The 21,802-nt window shown below is 43.0% G+C and overlaps 1 protein-coding gene across 1 annotated transcript in view; it reads left to right on the top strand.

The window, feature by feature from the left end:
- TENM4 (teneurin transmembrane protein 4) overlaps window positions 1-21,802 on the top strand; it is a 315,526-nt gene that overhangs the window by 180,764 nt on the left and 112,960 nt on the right. Inside the window, exons 7-9 of the mRNA XM_081327781.1 lie at window positions 307-521; window positions 3,301-3,511; window positions 21,598-21,699. Of these exons, the coding sequence (XP_081183907.1) occupies window positions 307-521; window positions 3,301-3,511; window positions 21,598-21,699 (528 nt within the window). The remainder of the gene's footprint in view (window positions 1-306; window positions 522-3,300; window positions 3,512-21,597; window positions 21,700-21,802) is intronic.

The raw sequence follows: 21,802 nt of genomic DNA, 5'->3' as shown, positions 1-21,802 counted from the left end.
ATTGAAGGTAGCCTTAATATGTATTTCTGCCTACCTTGCTCCTGTAAAAGGACCATAAAAATGACAGCAGAGGGAAGAAAGATATCTAACAGCATTTATTTAGTATGTAACATTAAAAAAATAATAATTTCAATAATAATTCCAAAGGAATAGAAGATTGGAAATTCGTGGTTTTACAGCCTCTCAAACTTTTGTGGTTTTTTTTGGGGGGGAATGCCTTGATTGTCCAAAGAGGAGATAATTTTTCAATTAAGAGAATCTTCATTTAATCCAAGATTTTGTTTTTATTTTCCTATATTTCAGCAGGAAAGTCCAGTACTTTTTTCCCCGAAGACAGTTTTATAGACACCGGCGAGATTGACGTTGGCAGACGAGTCATGCAGAAAATCCCTCCCAGCCTATTTTGGAGATCTCAGGTGTTCATTGACCATCCTGTACATTTGAAATTTAATGTTTCATTGGGAAAATCGGCCCTGGTTGGGATTTATGGAAGAAAAGGACTCCCACCTTCGCACACCCAGGTGAGGTGGATTCTGAGGAGATCGGATCAATGCAAATAAAACTAGAAGGATTACTACTCATGCTTTGAACTTAGTTCGTTTAATTGCATAATAAAGCCCATAATGGTCAGACTGGGATGGGAGACCACAAGGAAATCCCAGGACTCGTTGATTGTAAAGCTAAAGGAATAGAATCTTTCAAGACTGAATGAGCTTCCCCTCTCTTTATTACAGGTAGTGCTCTACTTAACAACCATTCATTGAGTGACCGTTCAAAATTACAAGGGCACTGAATAACATAACTTACGACTGTTTTCATACTTATGACCATTGCAGCATCCCCATGGTCTCCTGATCAAAATTCAGACGCTTGGCTACTGACTCATATTTATGGTGGTTTGCAGTGTCCCAGGTCTCATGTGGTCCCCTTTTGTGACCTTCTGTTAGACGTCCGGAGAAAAAAGGAGGAACCTGCCCCACTTTACATCGGGGAGGACTGTGTGGAGAGAGTTTCCTTCTTTAAATTTCTGGGAGTCTACCTCTGTGAAGATCTGACCTGGAAAGTTAACACAACCCAGGTGTGTTAACACAACCCAAGTTAACACAACCCACTTTCTTAGGGTCTTGCGGAAGAACAGGGTAGAACAACGGCTAATGACCCTCTTTTACCGGTCTACTATAGAGAGCGTCCTCTCGTATGGTATTGTGGTTTGGTATGCTGGTCTGACAGCCGCGGATAGGAAAGTATTACAGAGGGTAGTGAGCACAGCACAAGACATTGTGGGCTGTCCCCTGACACCACTGGATGACCTCGCCAGGGCTCACTGCCTTGGAAGAGTGAGGAAAATTCTCAGGGATGACTCACAGCCTGGACCGGTATCTCTTTACTCTCCTACCATCGGGTAGGAGATATAGGAATATAGCCAGCCGTACCAACAGGCTGAAAAACAGCTTTTATCCGTGGGCTGTTAGGCTTTTGAATGGGATGTAATCTCTGTGAACTTATGCAGAATTGACTTGGGAGGCCGGTGTGTGGTGTAGTTGGTTCACATGGTGTGGTAGGATGGAGGGTTTGTTGTCACTGTGTGTTGGGGGGAGGGAGCACGGGGGGGGGGAGGCTCAGCTAATCTCAATGTACACATGTTGTACTTTGACAATAAAGGTTTGTTTATTTATTTAATGGGGAAGCCAGATTCGCTTAGCAATGTGTTACTAACTTAACAACTGCAGTGAGTCACCTAAGTCTTAAGAACTGTGGCATGAAAGGTGGTAAAATGGGGCAAAACTCACTTAACAATGTCTCGCTTAGCAACAGAAACGTTGGGCTCAATTGTGGTCGTAAGCTGAGGACTACTGTATTCTGTTTTCTATGATCTTTTCATAAGATTTAGAGGAAGCTGGGATCTCCTGGTAAATCACCCTAAGGCAAGATTTTAGATCGTTCTGAAGGGATCCTATAGTTTCTCTCATGGCTGTAGAATTTGGTTACCACAGGGGGTCCTCAAACTTGGCCCTTTTATGACTGGTGGACTTCAACTCCCAGAATTCCTCAGCCAGCATGGGGGAACTATGGCCCCTTTATGACTTGCGGACTTCAACTCCCAGAATTCCTGAGCCAGCACGGGGGAAACTTTGGCCCCTTCATGACTTGTTGACTTCAACTCCCAGAATTCCTCAGCCAGCGTGCCTGGCTGAGGAATTCTGGGAGTTGAAGTCCACAAGTCATAAAAGGGCCAAGTTTGAAGACCCCTGGGTTACCACCCCGGCCTTGTCTTCACTCCTCTGCTTCAGATTACGAGGGGAAATAGAACAGGCCAATTTCCAAGTGTGGGTACACCTGTGTTAATCTGAGGGGAGTGTATATTTTTTTAGTTTAGTTTCTAGCTTTTACACAAAATTACAGGGAGTCCTCGGCTTATGACCAGAAGGGTGCCTGTCCGTTATGGTTGCAAGTCATGACCGTTGTAAAGTGGGTCAACCAGGTGACCTACCTCATTATACGTCTGTGGCAGCCATCATTAAACGAACAGGGGTCATTTAACAAAATACAGTTGTCATTAAGTGAATACGATGGTCATTAAGTGAAACCATTGTCTGCTATGGGCTGATTTGGCGGAAAAAAACAGAAGTAAATGCCCAGGTTTTTTTGTGTGTGTGGCAAAAGTATCATAAAAATGCAGTCACATGACCATGAGATGCCACAAATGGTCATAAATGCGGAGCAGTTGCTGATCACCCCAAATACATTCATGTGACCTCAAGGAGGCCCAGCCATCAGAAAGTCAGAACCAAGCCATAGGTAGGTAGCCCCAGGGCAGTCTGTCGTAATTTTGAATGGTCACTGTCCTTGACTTATGACCTCACTTGAGCCAAAATTTGTGTTGTTAAGGGACATATTTTTGGCAAGCGAATTTTTGCCGCATGTTACGACTTTTTTTGTCACAGTTGTTAAGCGAATCACTGCAGCTGTTAAGTTAGCAACGCGGTTGTTAAGTGAATCTGGCTTCCCCATTGACCGCTTGTCAGAAGATCGCAAAAGGGGATCGCGTGACCTTGGGACACTGCAACCGTCATAAGTACATGCCAGTTGCCAAGCCTCCGAATTTTGATCCCATGACCATGGGGATGCTGCAATGGTTGTAAGTGTGGAAAGTGGTCATAAATAACTTGTTTCGGTGCTGTTGTAACTTTGAAGGGTCACTAATTGAATTATTGTAAGTCAAGGACTCTCTGTGACCTGGAAGTATAAAGGTGGCCTTCGTTTCAACCCCTGTGTTCTTCCCATTTGTGTATGTTGCAGTTTGACTTTGTCGAGCTGCTGGACGGACGGAGGCTGCTGAATCAGGAAGCCAGGAGTCTAGAAGGACCACAACGACAACAAAAGGGCTTTGTGCCACCGGCCAGCCATGAGACAGGATTTATCCAGTATTTGGATTCTGGAATGTGGCACCTGGCCTTTTACAACGATGGAAAAGAATCCGAGTTGGTCTCCTTTCTCACCACCACTATTGGTAAGGGCATCTACGTTTTACCGACAAAAGGGAATATTTGCAGCTCAGGCTTGAACTGAGGGGCTCTTGATGCTAGCGACACGGATGGTGTTACCTAGCTAGGTAATGAAACGTCTGCCAGAAAACCACCAAGTTCAGAGAGCACCGAGGACGCCATAGTCCTCCTCCTCCTCCTCCCCACTTCCATCTAGCTCTCATGTCGTTACCTAGTTTTGTAGTGAAATATCTCCAAGAAAACCACCAAGCTCAGAGAGCACCAAGGACCCCACATCTGCGTTTTCCAGTCAGCTCAAGGAACCAGATCCTGTCTTCATCCCGTGAAACATTCCCACAACTAAAGAGAGCCATAGCTAGTTAACATAGAACAGGGGTGTCAAACTCAATTTCATTGAGGGCCGCATCAGCATTGCGGTTGCCCTCAGGGAGCCAGGTGGGTATGGCCAAGGTGGGCATGTCCTACTGGGTGGGCATGGCTAGAGTGCGTATGGCCTACTGGGTGGGCATGGCCAGCTCTACATCATTCGCATCAAGGGTGCCTATGGGGGCCTGGGCGGGAGTGGGACAGATCTGAGGGTCTATGGCAGAAGGAGGGTCTCTGGGCCAGGGCCAAGGCAGCAGGGACCGTTCCCTCACTGTTTCCAGGATGGCTTCGCGGGCCACATGAAACCACTTCGCGGGCCGGATCTGGCCCCCGGGCCTTGTGTTTGACATGTCTGACATAGAATAACAGGTTGGAAGGGACCTTAGAGGTCTTCTAGTCCAACCCGCTGCTCAGGCAGGAGACTCTACAGCAGGGGTGTCAAACTCACAACATCACGTGACGTGTCGTGACGTATCGCGACGTTTTTTTCCATCTCTGGCAATGGGGTGAGTGTGGTTTCGGCATGACGCATCCGGCCCGCTGGTCGGCAGTTTGACACCCCTGCTCTATAGCGCTTCAGAGAAAATGGCTGTCCAGTCTCTTCTTGAAAACCTCCAGTGATGGTACACCCACAATCTCTGGAGGCAAGCCAATTAATTGTTGTTATTGTCTTTTTAGTTCCAGGTTGCTTCTCTCCTTGATTAGTTTCCATCCGTTGCTTCTTGTTCTGCCTTCAGGCGCTTTGGTTGATTTCCCCCCCACCCTTTGTGGCAGCCCTTTAGATATTGGAATACTGCTATCATTCATCCCAAGCCCTTCATTAGACTAGAGTAGACATACCTAGTTCATACAGCATAACATACAACATGAACATAGTTCATGATAATAAATCTGGTTCATACAACATGACCGCAGAAAAAGCTAGCTTTCCATAACGAGCTAAAGCTCAGCCTCTCCAACTATATTACATAATGCACGATTTCTTAAACTTGTCCACTTCCAGATGGGTGGACTTCAAGTTCCAGAATTCCACAGCTTGATGAGAATTCTGGGAGTTGAAGTCCACAAGCCTGAAGTGGCCAGAGTTTGAAAACATAAGAGTATCATTTTGCAGGAAACCAACTTAAGCTTATCGACTTGGTTTTGGGTAAAATATTTCTTTGTTTACTCTTTTTTTATAGGCTATTCTACTGGCACACTTAAAGGTAGATAATGTCATAGCATGGTTTGTCTGCTGCCGCAAAAGAAGCACAAACGTGATCTTGTGGGGATGAAAAGAAGTGGCTTAATGTAATATTTAATATCGAATAATATGGACTGCATTTTCAAAATGGCTCCTTCTTCGTCCTTCTCTTACCAATAAATCTAGCCATGCTGTACATTTTTCAGTTTGAAGGGTTAAGGTTGCAACTGTGGATTGACCACGTACTGTCCTTGGAATGGATGATCTCGTTTTGGCTATCTAGGAATTCACTAAGAATTTCTTAGCCTTATAATATGACATGGTTTGGCCAGCAGGCTCAGTGGTCAATGTTCTTTTTCACTCAATGGAAACCTGAATATGTTGTTCTTTGAAGACCCCTCATTTGATTCTTGAGTTCATTTTGATGTGGTTTGTTTCTTTTAAAACCGTGGTGGTCCAGTGGTTAGAATGCAGTACTGCAGGCTACTTCTGCTGACTGCTGGCTGCCTGCAGTTCGACAGTTCGATCCTGACCGGCTCAAGGTTGACTCAGCCTTCCATCCTTCCGAGGTCGGTAAAATGAGGACCCAGATTGTTGGGGGCAAATATGCTGACTCTGCAAATCGCTTAGAGAGGTCTGAAAAGCAGTGTGAAGCAGGATATAAGTGCTATTGCTATCTTCCTTCCTTCCTTCCTTCCTTCCTCCCTCCCTCCCTCCCTCCCTCCCTCCCTTCTTTCCTGTGGCACAGTGGTTAGAATGTAGTACTACAGGAGTTGGATCCTCACTGGCTCAAGGTTGACTCAGCCTTCCATCCTTCTGAGGTCGGTAAAATGAGGACCCAGATTGTTGGGGGCAAATATGCTGACTCTGTAAACTGCTTAGAGAGGGCTGTAGACAGTAGTGGGATTTAATTATGTGAACAACCGGTTCTCTGTGTGGATGCCGCTTCTGGAAGTCCATTCTGGGCCTGGGCAACAAAAAAATTAGCTACCAGTTCCGCCAAAGTGGTGCGAACTGGCTGAATCCCACCACTGGCTGTAGAGCACTTTGAAGCGATATATAAGTGCTATTGCTATTTCCTTCCTTCTTTCCTTCCTTCCTTCCTTCCTTCCTTCCTTCCTTCCTTCCTTCCTTCCTTCCTTCCTTCCTTCCTTTCTTCCTTCGGCACAGTGGTTAGAATGCATACAGCACTACAGGCTAACTCACTGCTCACTGCTAGGAGTTCGATGCTGACACACTCAAGGTTGACTCAGCCTTCCATCCTTCCGAGGTCGGTAAAATGAGGGCCCAGATCGTTGGCAGCAATACGCTGACATTTATAAACCACTGAGAGAGTGCTGTAAAACACTGAAGCGGGATATAAGTCTGAGTGCTATTGCTAAAACTCTGCTCAATAACAGGTGGCCCTCTATTAAAATCACCTAGGTTAACTCCATCTACAGCTGCTTTATATTTCAAGACAACTATATTTAATATTTGCTAATGCACGCGGTGGCTCAGTGGGACGCGGTGGCTCAGTGGGTTAGGACGCTGAGCTTGTCGATCAGAAGGTCGGCAGTTTGGCGGGTCGAATCCCGAGTGCCGCATAGCAGAGTGAGCGCCTGTTACTCGTCCCAGCTTCTGCCAACCTAGCAGTTCGAAAGCACGTAAAAATGCAAGTAGAAAAATAGGGACCACTACGGTGGGAAGGTAACAGCGCTCCGTGCGCCTCTGGCGTCTAGTCATGCCGGCCACATGACCACGGAGACGTCCTCGGACAAGCGCTGGCTCTTCCCTAGAGTCGGAAACAACTAGCACGCATGTGCGGGGGAACCTTTACCTTTTTAATGCACTTCAGACTCTTCTATAAACATATACACATACCGTGTTCCCAACCACAAGGATTGTTTAATTGTCTAATTTTATTTATTTTTTTCCCCTGGACTGCAAAATGATACTTCGTTGTGGGCACCTGGCATTTCTCCTTCTTCTCCAAGCAACTTTAGCGTTGAGTCTCAGCTGTATTCAGTAACTACCAGAGAGTCATTGGCTGTAATTTGTCTGGGCAGGTTAATTAAAAGTCCAGTTCTGATTAAAGCAAAGTCGTTAAGGGATGCAATGTAGCATTTATTTATTCGCTTATTACCTGCCCTGAGCTTTTGTTTAATCTCTGGTTGAAATGCAGTGGGAGTATAGGTGATCCTCCACTTACTGACATTTGTTTAGTGACCGTTCAAAGTCACACTGGCAAAAGTGACTTCTGACCGTTTTTCACACTTACGATCGTTGCAGCACCCCCATCGTCATGGGATCAAAATTTGGACATTTGTTAACTAAGTCATATTTACGACGGTTTCAGTGTTCCGGGGTTATGTGAGCCAAAGGGGAAGCCAGGTTCGCTTAACAACCATGTTACTAACTTAACGGTTGCAGCGATTCACCTAACGACCGTGGCAAGGAAGGTCGTAAAATGGGGCAAAACTCACTTAACAGCTGTCCTGATTAGCAACGGAAATTTGGGGTTCAGTTGTGGTCGTAAATGTATTTTACTTTCTGGCTGAAATGTTTGACTCTTCCCCGTCAATACCTTTCACACCCTTGAAATTGAGTTATGTCAAAAAGCACCAGATTGTAATCTACTCTCAGGCATGTCCCCTGTGATGGACAGATGACCGAGTGCTTCTTCACAGCATCCTTCCAAAAATTCCTCTTTTACTCCTTGTTCTTGAATACATTTTGTCTGGTGGTTTATTTCTTCTTCTAAAGCTCAGATTTTGGCTTAATGTCATGGTTCTGACAGATGAAACTCTTCAAAGAACTTCGAGGCATTGTTTACCTTAAAGAATCTTTATTCGAGTAGCGTAGCATCGGCACTAACATAGCTGAAGCCAAAATCTGAATTCCCCTCCCCTGAGCACATAGTATCAAAGCACAATTCCCTCCTCCAATTAACAGTCATAAATCACATTCTCCAATTAGTTTGAAATGCAGGCTTCCCCTCCAGTTCTCCAGCCGCCAATTCTTATCATCTCTTTTTTCAGTAACCTTGGTTCTCACACTAGGTTCAGCATTGTTATGTCTAGCTAAACCCTCATGCACATTCCTCCCCCTAGCATCATCTAACTCTAACTCTAATTCTAAGAGTAAAACATAAGAAGAAAATGCTTGCATCAAAGCAAAAACATTTGATGTTAGCAGCATTGACATCTGTATTTCCCAGCCTTGGCAAATTTAAGAGGAGTGGACTTCAACTCCCAGAATCCTCAGCAATGGCTATATGCTGGCTGTGGAATTCTGGGAGTTGAAAACCATATACTTGGAAATATCTATGGAGTTTCTCAATCATCCAAGTCATAGTTATCCCAAAGATGCTTTTCACGAGGCAACTGGACTTTCTTGTTTTTCCAAGAGCTGAAGAAGCTTCTTGGATGAGAAGCGAAACGTCTATTTTGAAGCCGCAAGTGTTGTTCCATGCTGAACAATAACATAAAAATGTATAGTTTGGGCTATCTTAGGTTGTGTGTGAAACCGCTTTTGAGTGTTTATGCAACATTTAAACCAGTGTTTCTCAACTTTAACATGGGCGGACTTCAGTTCCCAGACATCCGTAGCCAACCTTGCCAAGGTTGAGAAACACTGATTTGAACCATTGTTGAAAAAACATAGTTTAAAAAGCAGGGTAGCAGAATGTATGAATTTAGCTAGATTCTCACCCAGAACTGGAATTCAACAATTTGGAGCAGTGTTTTTTCCGCCTTGTTGACTCTAAAAAATGTGGACTTCAACTCCCAGAATTCCCCAGCCAGAATGCTTAAACATCTTGAAAGCTCCAAGACTATTTCATAAACCATTCACATCATCACCCCTCTACAGGTAGTCCTCAATTTATAACAGATCAATTAGTGAACATTCAAACTTACAACGGCACTGAAAAAAGTGACTTACGAGTCACGACCATTTTTCACACTTATGACTGTTGCAGCATCGCCGTGGTCACGTGATTAACATTTGGGTGCTTGACAACTGGTTCACATTTATGACAGTTGCAGGGTCCTGGGATCATATGATCCCCTTTTACGACCTCAGTTGTGGTCATAAGTCAAGGACTATCTGTACTCTTGAGTCTTGATGGATCTCTCTGACAAATTTCCAGACAGTTAGAACAATTAACCAGTGGAATAGCATGCCTTCAGAAATTGTGGGCACTCCATCACTGGAGATTTTTAAGAAGAGACTAGACAGTCACTTATCTGAAATGGTATAGGTCCTCCACCGTGAGGAGGGGGCTGGACTAGAAGCCAGCTTGCCTTGCTGAGGAATTCTGGGAGTTGAAGTCCACAAGTCATAAAAGGGCCAGGTTTGAAGATCCCTGACCTCCAAGGTCCCTTCCAGATTCTATTCTGTTCTGTTCTACTCTACTCTGGGGGCAATTAATTGCCCCCAGATTGTTGGGGGCAATTAAGCTGACTTTGTAATAATGCCGCTTGGGGTGTGTGTGTGAAAGCCCTAATAAGCAGGCATATACATAGAATGAAGGCTACTGCTAAGCTTGTAAGCCGCCCTGAGTCTTCGGAGAAGGGCGGGATATAAATGGAATTAAAATAAAAATAAATTAAAAAAATACTCTACTCTACTCTACTCTACTCTACTCTACACTCCTCCACTCCACTCCATTCTAATTCTAATTCTAATTCTAATTCTAATTCTAATTCTAATTCTAATTCTATTCTATATAAAGTCACTAATAAAGAGAGTTTCTTTCTCCAAAGAGCAAAAGTGAGAACATCTGTTCCTTCAAAGCTACCTCTCTTGAACTTCTTGACACCTGAAAATTTACAGTGGGCGATAACCATTTTTGGCCAAGCCATTTCAAAGTGGCTAATACACACATTTGGCAGGAAACACAGGGAGGAAGCAATAGAGTAATGGCTTCTTCTTGTAATTAGTCCTTTCCATTCCTGTCCTTACAAATTATAGCAAGGGAAGACCAAGGTGTCTCTCTCTCTCTCTCTCTCTCTCTCTCTCTCTCTCTCTCTCTCTCTCTCTCTCTCTCTCTCTCTCTCTCTCTCTCTCTCTCTCCTCTCCTCTCCTCTCCTCTCCTCTCCTCTCCTCTCCTCTCCTCTCTCCTCTCTCTCTCTCTCTCTCTCTCTCTCTCTCTCTCATCAGCTTCCTTGTAAATGACTTTGGCAGCATTTTTCTAACACAGATGCTTTTCCATAAGTTGCCTGGTGGATTCACCTCTGCCAGATTACAGTGATTTATTTATTTGGGACAATCTGGTCTTGAGTGGAACAAAATAGCAGGCCAAAGGAGAGCTGGAATCAGAATATCTGGGCCAAAAACCTGTTCAGAGATGCCAGAAAAGTAGCTGAGCTTCTAGAGATCCTTTCAGCAGTTCTTGATGTCAGTCTTGAAGAACCAAGAAGCCCAAAGTGGACCCCCACACACATACAAAAAAATAAGTGAATAAATAAATACATGAATTACCTCACGCTAAAGATATCTGTAGGGAAGGCGAAGGTTGAACTAGTAGGAGTTTAGATTAGCCTCCCATCAACAAAATTTTCTACTTTTGAGACTTTATTCAGAAGAAACAAACTGTGAGAATTGAACAACAACAACAACAGTAATGTTGGAAGGGACCTTGGAGGTCATCTAGTCCAACCCCCTGCTCAGGCAGGAAACGCTACACCATTTCAGACAAATGGCTGTCCAGTCTCTTCTTAAAAACTTCCAGTGTTGGAGCATTCACAGCTTCTGGAGGCAGGTTGTTCCACTGGTTAATTGTTCTAACTGTCGGGAAGTTTCTCCTTAGTTCTAGGTTGCTTCTCTCCTTGACTAGTTTCCATCTGTTGCTTCTTGTCCAGCCTTCGGGCACTTTGGAGAATAGCTTGACTCCCTCTTCTTTGGGGCAGCCCCTGAGATATTGGAACACGGCTATCATGTCACCCCTCGTCCTTCTCTTCGTTAAACTTTGTTGTTGTTAGTTGCGAAGTCGTGTCCGACCCATCGCGACCCTATGGACAATGTTCCTCCAGGCCTTCCTGTCCTCTACCATCTTCTGGAGTCCATCTAAGCTCACGCCTACTGCTTCAATGACTCCATCCAGCCACCTCATTCTCTGTCGTCCCCTTCTTCTCTTGCCCTCAATCTTTCCCAGCATTAGGCTCTTCTCCAGTGAGTCCTTCCTTCTCATTAGGTGGCCAAAGTATTTGAGTTTTAGCTTCAGGATCTGGCCTTCTAAAGAGCAGTCAGGGTTGATCTCCTCTAGGACTGACCGGTTTGATCGCCTTGCAGTCCAAGGAACTCGCAGGAGTCTTCTCCAGCACCATAGTTCAAAGGCTTCCATTCTTTGGCGCTCAGCCTTTCTTATGGTCCAGCTTTCACTGCCATACATTGCAACTGGGAAGACCATAGCCTTGACTATACACACTTTTGTTGACAGGGTGATGTCTCTGCTTTTTAGTGTGCTGTCTAGATTTGCCATGGCTTTCCTCCCAAGGAGCAAGCGTCTTTTAATTTCTTGGCTACAGTCCCCATCTGCAGTGATCTTGGAGCCCAGGAAAATAAAATCTGTCACTACCTCCATTTCTTCCCCATCTATTTGCCAGGAATTGAGAGGGCCGGATGCCATGATCTTGGTTTTCTTAATGTTTAGTTTCAACCCAAGTTTTGCACTCTCCTTCTTCACCCGCAACAAGAGGCTCTTTAGTTCTTCTTCACTTTCTGCCATTAGAGTGGTATCATCTGCATATCTGCATATCTTAGGTTGTTGATGTTTCTTCCTTCGTTAAACTAGACATACCCAATTCCAGCAGCCGTTCCTTATATGTTTTAGCCTCCAGCCCCCTAATCATCTTTGTTGCTCTTCTCTGCACTCCTTCTAGAGTCTCAACATCTTTTTTACATCGTGGTGACCAAAACTGGATGCAGCATTCCAAGTGTGGCCTTACCAAGGCCTTGTAAAGTGGTATTAACACTTCATGTGATCTTGATTCTATCCCTCTGTTATCCCTTTGCTGGTTGATATTCACCTAGTCCTCAATTTGCAACTGCAACGGAGCCCAAAATTTCTGTTGCTAGGTGAGACAATTGTTGAGTGAGTTTTGCCCCATTTTACGACTTCTCTTGCCACAGTGGTTAAGTGAAACATTGCAGTTGTTAATAACAGGGTTGTTAAATTAATCCAAGCTTCCCCATTGAAGGTCGCAAAAGGGGGATCACTTGACCCCTGGATGCTGCAAACCGTCATAAATATGAATCAGTTGCCGAGGATCTGAATTATAATCACGGGAGCATGCAGATGCTGCAATGGTTATAAATGTGAAAAATGGTCATAAGTCACTTTTTTAAAATATATAAATATTTTATTGATTTTCTATTTTCCCAAACAAGTACTCAATAAGCAACGTGATGACTGAGTCCATTAAAAATTCGGTGATACGTATAAGTTTTTCCAACTAAGTCCAATGTTAACAGCCGCTAGCACGTAACAATTTTTCCACATTAGGCAACTACAGTTCTTATTATTGTTTGTAAACATACAACTGCATATCAACATTTATTACATTTTTCTAATAATATCAATAATATCAGTTTAAAATATCTTTCCTAGCCAAAGCATATCTTAATTGCATTTGCATTCGGTTTCCACATATTTAATCCACATCCTATTTTTTCTTTTTTTTAATTTTAGTTTCCCGTCCGTGTTCAAAATATCCAATCATTTATAATTTTGAAATTATTGTAAGTCACTTTTTTTCACGCTGAGCAGTCTTAAACAAATGATTGTAAGTCAAGAACCTTAACAAGCACAACCAGGGCCTGAATTTCCTTTGCTAAGCAAGGAAGCTGCGCCTGTTAATATAAAAATACTGCTTTTTTCTCCCCCTTCAGACTCTGGCAAAATACCCTTGCTTCTTTTAGCCTCTGTCAATCACAGCCGGTCAATTCTCCCCATCTTTTCACTTAGGTAACTTCACTTGACAAAAGGCTCATTGACTGACATAATTATTTTCCCTTCAGGGTCAAAAAAAAAGAGGTTTACCTTATTTTAAACTTCATTTTGGGAAGGCAGCTGCTGCTCAATTTTTCCCAAAGCCCCAAAATTCCACATTTTTTCCTGACATGGCATGTTTCGTTCCTGTTTCACGTTATAGAGTCATTTAACTTCTATTTCGATATGAGGAAAATAGTGGGAGGTAGACAATGAGACGAGCGGGTTCATCTACTGTATTTGTAAATTTTGGCATCTAAACATACATGGCTTCCAAAGAGCACAGCCTTTCTTTCTTTCTTTCTTTCTTTCTTTCTTTCTTTCTTTCTTTCTTTCTTTCTTTCTTTCTTTCTTTCTTTCTTTCTTTCTTTCTTTCTTTCTTTCTTTCAGTATAACACTTGCAAAGCCTTAATTTGTTCCAGCAAAAGCAGCCAGGGTTGCATAGCTGGGAATGGAGTTGTGAAAAGAACACACACTTTTCAACTAGACAGTTTTCAACTGGAGACTAGACCAGGAGTAGGCAACCTTGGCTCTTTTATGACTTGGGGACTTCAACTCCCAGAATTCCTGAGCCAGCATGGGGGAACTATGGCCCCTTCATGACTTGGGGACTTCAACTCCCAGAATTCCTGAGCCAGCGTGAGGAAACTATGGCCACTTCGTGACTTGTGGACTTCAACTCCCAGAATTCCTCAGCCAGCATGGGGGAAACTATGGCCCCTTCATGACTCGTGGACTTCAACTCCCAGAATTCCTCAGCCAGCATGGGGGAACTATGGCCCCTTCATGACTTGGGGACTTCAACTCCCAGAATTCCTCAGCCAGCATGGGGGAACTATGGCCACTTCGTGACTTGTGGACTTCAACTCCCAGAATTCCTCAGCCAGCATGGGGGAACTATGGCCACTTCGTGACTTGTGGACTTCAACTCCCAGAATTCCTCAGCCAGCATGGGGGAACTATGGCCACTTCGTGACTTGTGGACTTCAACTCCCAGAATTCCTCAGCCAGCATGGGGGAAAGTATGGCCCCTTCATGACTCGTGGACTTCAACTCCCAGAATTCCTCAGCCAACATGGGGGAACTATGGCCCCTTCAGGACTTGTGGACTTCAACTCCCAGAATTCCTGAACCAGTCATGCTGAGGGGAAAGGGAGAGGTTTCCAAGCTGACCCATGTTGGCTTAGGTCTCTATGAGTAGAAATACCGGTAATCCTCATCTTACAACAATTCATTTAGTGACTGTTCAAAGTTACAACAGCACTGAAAAAAGTGACTTGTGACCGTTTTTCACACTTACGACCATTGCGTGGGTCACGTGATCAAAATTCAATCACTCAGCTACTGACTTATATTTACGATCTTTGCACTGTCCCGGGATCGCATGATCCCCTTTTACGACCTTCTGACAGGCAACGTCAATGAGGAAGCCAGGTTCTCTTAAGTAACTTAACCACTGCAGTGATTCACTTAGCAACTGTGGCAAGTAAGGTCGTAAAACGGGGCAAACCTCCCTTAACAAATGTCTTCACTTAGCGACATAAATTTTGGGCTCAATCGTGGTCACAAGTCAAGGACTACCTCTGTTCTATGCTTATTTTCTCATATTGTTAGGTCTCCCTGAATAGAAATAGGAATTCGGGAGAAAAATCTGGCCTGCAGGCTCTCTTACCTAGCACGAATTTGCACTCTGCTTTCCAGATTTGGCTCATTCTTATTCCCCGTAATCTTTTGATCAGAATTCTGCGCTTCTTCTGCGAGACTCTTAACCAACTAATCTCCTTGGAGATTTGGCATTTATTCTCACAGCCTTTCCCTTTATACAGGAGACAATCACGTCATTCTTCCGTGCACCAGACCTCTCCACGGCCCATCTATCCAGATTTTAACGTTTCTGCAGTTACGCGGTTTAAAATTCTCACACAATATCGAGAGCTCCCTGTTCGTCGTTGTTTTTCTTGGCCGCTACCTTTTATGGCCTTCGTTTTACTTCATCGCTTTTTATTTTTTTTTAATTCCATTCCATTTGGTCCTCTCCGCTCTCTTTCCAAAGAATTTTTTATTATTATTATTATTCCCATCAAAATGCACGCTGTATTTTCAACTCTGCTTTCAATCTGAACCATTCTTCGCTATTTTGCATTGCATTGTTTGCAAACTTATTCCTGTGCGTTACACAATAGATTTCTTTTTCCTTTTTTTGTGTCCAGCGATTCTTTTCCCAAATGTATTTCTCCTCTTCTACAGCTTCTTTTACTTCCGTATACTGCCAAATATGTTTTTTGATGCTTTCCATTCGATATAACTCCCCAAAGTTCCGTGGCGTTCCATAACCTAAAATCTTTTCATTCCTTCTCAAGCGCTTCCAATTTATTATCGAATATTTTTTTCATACGGAGAGGTAGGATATGAATAAAATAAATGGCACTCTTCTTCTGCCGATCGGTATGTGGAACAGATATCACCTGAGCATTGGTTGATAACCAAGCTGGAAAAAAAACATGTGGTTCATCTGAAATTTGGTGGTTGCATTTACAGCTAAGGATCTAAGCCTCCGTCTTCTAAAACTTTCCATCCTCCTTCCAGCTCTTAAAGCCACCACTGATTTATCTTCTTCTTCCTTTCTTTTCTTAACATCAGATTAAGTAAGTATGTAACTCATAGGAGTAACTGGGAGAGGGATCTCGGAGTCCTAGTGGACCATCACTACAATAGGAGCCAGCCGTGTGCTGCAGCTGCCAAAAAAGGCAACGCGCCGCTAGGCTGCATTGAACAGAGGGATAGAATCAAGATCACGTGAAGTGTTAATACCACTTTACAAGGCCTTGGTAAGGCCACACTTGGAATACTGCATCCAGTTTTGGTCCCTGCAATGTGAAAAAGATGTTGAGACATTACAGAGAAGAGCAACAAAGGTGATTAGGGTCCTGGAGACTAAAACAGTTGCAGGAATTGGGAATGTCTAGTAGTTTAACAAAGAAAACTTTACGAAAAAGCAGTTTGGGAAACTTAAGTTGGTTTCCTGCAAAATGTTATCCCATGTTTTTAAGAAGACACCAGTCAGCCACTTGTCTGAAATGGGTTCTCCTGCTTGAGCCGGGGGCTGGACTAGAAGACCTCCAAGATCCCTTCTAGCTCTATTCTATTCTATTCTATTCTATTCTATTCTATTCTATTCTATTCTATTCTATTCTATTCTATTCTATTCTATTCTATTCTATTCTATTCTATTCTATTCTATTCTATTCTATTGTACTCTACTCTACTCTACTCTATTCTACTCTATTCTATTCTATTCTATTCTATTCTATTGTACTCTACTCTACTCTACTCTACTCTATTCTATTCTATTCTATTCTATATTCTGTTCTATTCTACTCTACTCTACTCTACTCTATTCTATTCTATTCTATTCTATTCTATTCTATTCTATTCTATTCTATTCTATTCTATTCTATTCTATTCTATTCTATTCTATTCTATTCTATTCTATTGTACTCTACTCTACTCTACTCTATTCTATTCTATATTCTGTTCTATTCTATTCTACTCTCTTAAGGGACGCGGTGGCTCAGTGGGTTAGGACGCTGAGCTTGTCGATCAGAAGGTCGGCAGTTTGGCGGGTCGAATCCCGAGTGCCGCGTAACAGAGTGAGCGCCTGTTACTCGTCCCAGCTTCTGCCCACCTAGCAGTTCTAAAGCACGTAAAAATGCAAGTAGAAAAATAGGGACCACTCCGGTGGGAAGGTAACAGCGTTCCGTGCGCCTTTGGCGTCTAGTCATGCCGGCCACATGACCATGGAGACGTCCTCGGACAAACGCTGGCTCTTCGGCTATGAAACGGAGATGAGCACCGGCCCCTAGAGTCGGAAACGACTAGCACGCATGTGCGGGGGAACCTTTACCTTTACCTATTCTACTCTACTCTACTCTATTCTATTCTATTCTATTCTATTCTATTCTATTCTATTCTATTCTATTCTATTCTATTCTATTCTATTGTACTCTACTCTACTCTACTCTATTCTATTCTATTCTATTCTATTGTACTCTACTCTACTCTACTCTACTCTACTCTACTCTACTCTATTCTATTCTATTCTGTTCTGTTCTGTTCTATTCTGTTCTATTCTATTCTATTCTATTCTATTCTATTCTATTCTATTCTATTCTATTCTATTCTATTCTATTCTATTCTATTCTATTGTACTCTACTCTACTCTACTCTATTCTATTCTATTCTATTCTATTCTATTGTACTCTACTCTACTCTACTCTACTCTACTCTATTCTATTCTATTCTATTCTATTCTATTCTATTCTATTCTATTCTATTCTATTCTATTCTATTCTATTCTATTCTATTCTATTCTATTCTATTCTATTCTATTCTATTGTACTCTACTCTGTTCTATTCTATTCTATTCTATTCTATTCTATTCTATTCTATTCTATTCTATATTCTGTTCTATTCTATTCTACTCTACTGTATTCTATTCTATTCTATTGTACTCTACTCTACTCTACTCTACTCTATTCTATTCTATTCTATTCTATTCTATTCTATTCTATTCTATTCTATTCTATATTCTGTTATATTCTATTCTAGTTTTCTAATTCTAACAACTTCAGGATTGGGAACATCAATTCTCAGAATTCTCATCACTGGCTAGGCTGGCTGTGGAATTCTGGAACTTGAAGTCCACATATCTAGAAATGTGCAAGTTTAAGAAATCATGCATTCGTCTATAATATAATTGAGTAGCCTGAGGTTTATCTTGTTGTGGAAAGCTAGCCTTTTGTCCTGTTATGTTATGTGAACTAGACTATTATTATGAACTATGTATGTTATATGAACTACATTTGTGCTGCATGTTGTATTTTATGAACTAGGCATGTCTAACAAAGAAGAAGACTAGGCGTGACAGGAGAACAATCTTCCAATATCTCAGGGGTTGCCCCAAAGAAGAGGGGGGGGGGGGTCAACCGATTCTCCAAAGCACCTGAAGGCAGGATAAGAAGCAATGGATGGAAACTAATCAAGGAGAGAAGCAACCTAGAACTAAGGAGAAATATCCTGAAAATTAGAACAATTAATCAATGAAACAACTTACCTCCAGAAGTTGTGGGTGCTCCATCACTGGAGGTTTTTAAAGAGAGATTGGACAACCATTTGTCTGAAATGGTGTGGGGTCTCCTGCTTGAGCAGGGGGCTGGACTAGAAGACCTCCAAGGTCCCTTCCAACTCTGTTATTCAACGTGTCAGGAGAATTACGAATGATGCATACTGGGTGGAGGCTTTAAAATATACAACTTTTTTTTATTATCACAGCTTCTAACAAGTACAAAACAAGGATTGCTAGAGAGAGAGAGAGACCCTTAGTAATTAAGAATAATGCTACCCAGTAGATAAATAATGAAGAAATTCTGCAACAGTCCCTCTTCCCCTAACCAATCCAGCCAGCTGGTGGATAGATAATTACTCTGAAATGAGGGAAAAGATCTATTGGGAATCAAGCCAATTGGTCCATCTCTTTAACATGTATAATTGTAATTTCTTTTTTTTTTGGTCCAAAGAAAAAGTAATTCACATAGGCAATTGAAGGACAGATCAGGAGAGCTTTGAAAAGCTTGTTAAAGTAACATCAGGATCAGCAAGGCCTGCCTTGCCCAAATAGCATGATTGTGCTATTCTAAGGTTATTTTTGTAGAAAAGGAGATGGTTGAGTTAAAAGTAGACAGCCCTACGTCTCTGAAGCAAGGCCAGCTATATTGGAGGTACCTGGCTGTCAGCTTACTATTTGGAAGAACTCTTCCTGTTTATGACAATTTTGCATTTCTGCGCAAAGAGATGGTTGAGGGTGCTTAAAGAAAGCGATGACATGAGATGAATCCTTGACATGTCCAGTTTAAAAGCTTCTTGGGTTGAAGAGTTAAGCGTAGCAAAGGTCAGTGAGGCCAGGTTTGGCGTGTTTTGGCTTTTCGTAAGTAGGTTCCAGAACAAAATACTCAGCATGGAGACCATTACACTCTCGTCAAACGATGGCCAGGACAGGAGACAGTCAACAGAGGTGATGGAGGAAGTTTCCAAGATGTCAGCTTTAGGAATTCTTGAGCTACTTCAGTCTAGTCCTGGAGGGTAATCCATGAGCTGACTAATTTCCTATTGTTCAGCAAAGGTTTGCAGATGCTGTTTCTCCTCTTCCTTCTCTTCCTCCTCCTCATTGCAAACCCCACTCCCTTCTAGCACTGATGATGTTACCTAGTTGGGTCATGAAACATCTGCAAGAAAACCACCAAGCTCAGAGAGCACCAAGGACCCCACAGTCCTCCTCCTCCTCCTCCTCTCTCCCCATTACTTTCTGGCACTGATGATGTTACCTAGTTGGGTTATGAAATGTCTGCAAGAAAACAAACAAGCTCAGAGAGCACCAAGGACCCCAGAACTGTTGTTGTTGTTGTTGTTGTAGTCCTCCTCCTCCTCCTCCTCCTCCTCCTCCTCCTCCTCCTCCTCCTCCTTTCCACAAACCCCACTCCTTTCTAGCACTGATGATGTTACCTAGTTGGACCATGAAACGTGTGCAAGAAAACCACCAAGCTCAGAGAGCACCAAGGCCCACAGTCGTCCTCCTCCTCCTCCTCCTCCTCCTCCTCCTCCTCCTCCTCCTCCTCCTCCTTACTTTGTAGCACTGATGATGTTACTTATTTGGGTCATGAAATGTCTGCAAGAAAACAAACAAGCTCAGAGAGCACCAAGGACCCCAGAACTGTTGTTGTTGTTGTTGTTGTAGTCGTTGTCATCGTCCTCCTCCTCCTCCTCTTCCTCCTCCTCCTCCTCCTTTCCACAAACCCCACTCTTTTCTAGCACTGATGATGTTACCTAGTTGGGCCATGAAACGTCTGCAAGGAAACCACCCAGCTCAGAGAGCACTAAGGCCCACAGTCCTCCTCCTCCTCATCCTCACTTTGTAGCACTGATGATGTTACCTATTTGGGTCATGAAATGTCTGCAAGAGAACAAAGAAGCTCAGAGAACACTATGGACCCCACAATCCTCCTCCTCCTTTCCACAAACCCCACTCCCTTCTAGCACTGATGACGTTACCTAATTAGGTAACCAAACGTCTGCAAGAAAACAACCAAGCTCTGACAGCACCAAGGACACCAGAAAAGAAATAGGCTTTTTAGGCCTGACCAGTCCTTCTCCTAAATCATCACAGTCCATGATTTAGAAAGGCCCACCATATTTATGACACCATCACGAAATATATCAACGACTTCCTTTTATGTACTGGGTAAGAGGCAAAGGTATTTTTGAGCTACGGTTTGGTTGCCTCAAAGGCTGTATTAAATTCTTAAATATAAGGAGCTGTTTCTAAGCTGTCATGGTGAAAAATGACTCCCCACTACGCTAAGACTTCTCGCCTGTAATTACATCCCATTTTAATTCAACGTGGATTATATTTATGGAGGATCAGAAACAACGACATTCAAAGCAACCTCACCATTTTGTCATTTTTGTCAAGCTTGCGTACCAAAGTACCTCCTGTCTTCATGAATATTTTAAGAAATCGTCGAACATGGTTTTATCATTTTAGGGGGAAAAATGTTAATAAACCAAGGCAAGGATGAATAGTTAGAGCTGCCATTAAAATATTATGCGAGCTAACTTACAATTTCCTTTAAATGGATTTATTTTTATTTTTATTTTGGAGATGGGAAATAATTGATACTTGGGTGAAATCTGGAGGCATTGTACAGGTAGTCTGTGACTTATGACTAGTTCTTTAACAACCGTTCAAAGTTGACGAAGGCTTGTAAAATGACATGCTGATTCCCGCCCCCCATGGTCATGTTTATTCGTATTTATTTGTTTTAATAAATAACAGAATAGCAAGAGTTGGAAGGGAACCTTGGAGGTCTTCTAGTCCAACCCCCTGCTCAGGCAGGAGATCTTACACCATTTCAGACAAATGGTTGTCCAATCTCTTTTTAAAAGCCTCCAGTGATGGAGCACCCACAACTTCTCGAAGGAAGTCGTTGGAAGTTGATTAGTTGTTTTCATTGTCAGGAAGTTTCTCCTCAGTTCTATGTTGGTTCTCTCCGTTGGTTCTTCTCTTGCCTTTTGATGCTTTGGAGCAGGGGGTCTGTCTCCAACCTTGACAATTTTACAACTGGTGGACTTCAACTCCCAGAATTCCTCAGCCGGCATAGCTGCAAAGAACAGCTGGCTGAGGAATTCTGGGAGTTGAAGTCCACAAGTCATAAAAGGGCCAAGTTTGACCACCCCTGGTCTAGAAGCAAACTGGCAACCAGTGAATCTCTCAGCACTTGACAAAAAATCTGGGGGCCTTCTTCCTTTAGTACTCAGACTTTGTACCAGGTTTCTACCAGCTGACGTTCCTGTGTAGTCTTCAAGGGCAATCCCGTGTAGAGTGAGTTACAGTAACCCAGTCAAGGGGAGACCGACGTGAGAAGGGACGATTGCCAGTGCCTCTGTTCCATCGGTGAATGTGCTTTGGTGTTTAACTTTCCCGCCTTTTTTTTCCTGTTTTCTTCTTTCTGTAGAATCAGTGGAGAACTGTCCCAGCAACTGTTATGGAAACGGCGACTGTGTCTCTGGAACGTGCCATTGTTTCCTCGGATTCTTGGGCCCTGACTGTGGACGAGGTAAACTTAATTATTTTTTTTTGGTTAACTATCACTATTGGCACAGAAGAAGGTCCTACTAACGTCCTTCCATGGGAGTTTGTGAGCTAAGTATCCCCCACTC

This window comes from Vipera berus (genome assembly GCF_964194415.1).
Source record: "Vipera berus genome assembly, chromosome: 4".
Taxonomy (NCBI): Eukaryota; Metazoa; Chordata; class Lepidosauria; order Squamata; family Viperidae; genus Vipera; species Vipera berus.
The sequence above is the reverse complement of the archived record's forward strand: the minus strand, read 5'-3'. Positions and strand labels throughout refer to the sequence as shown.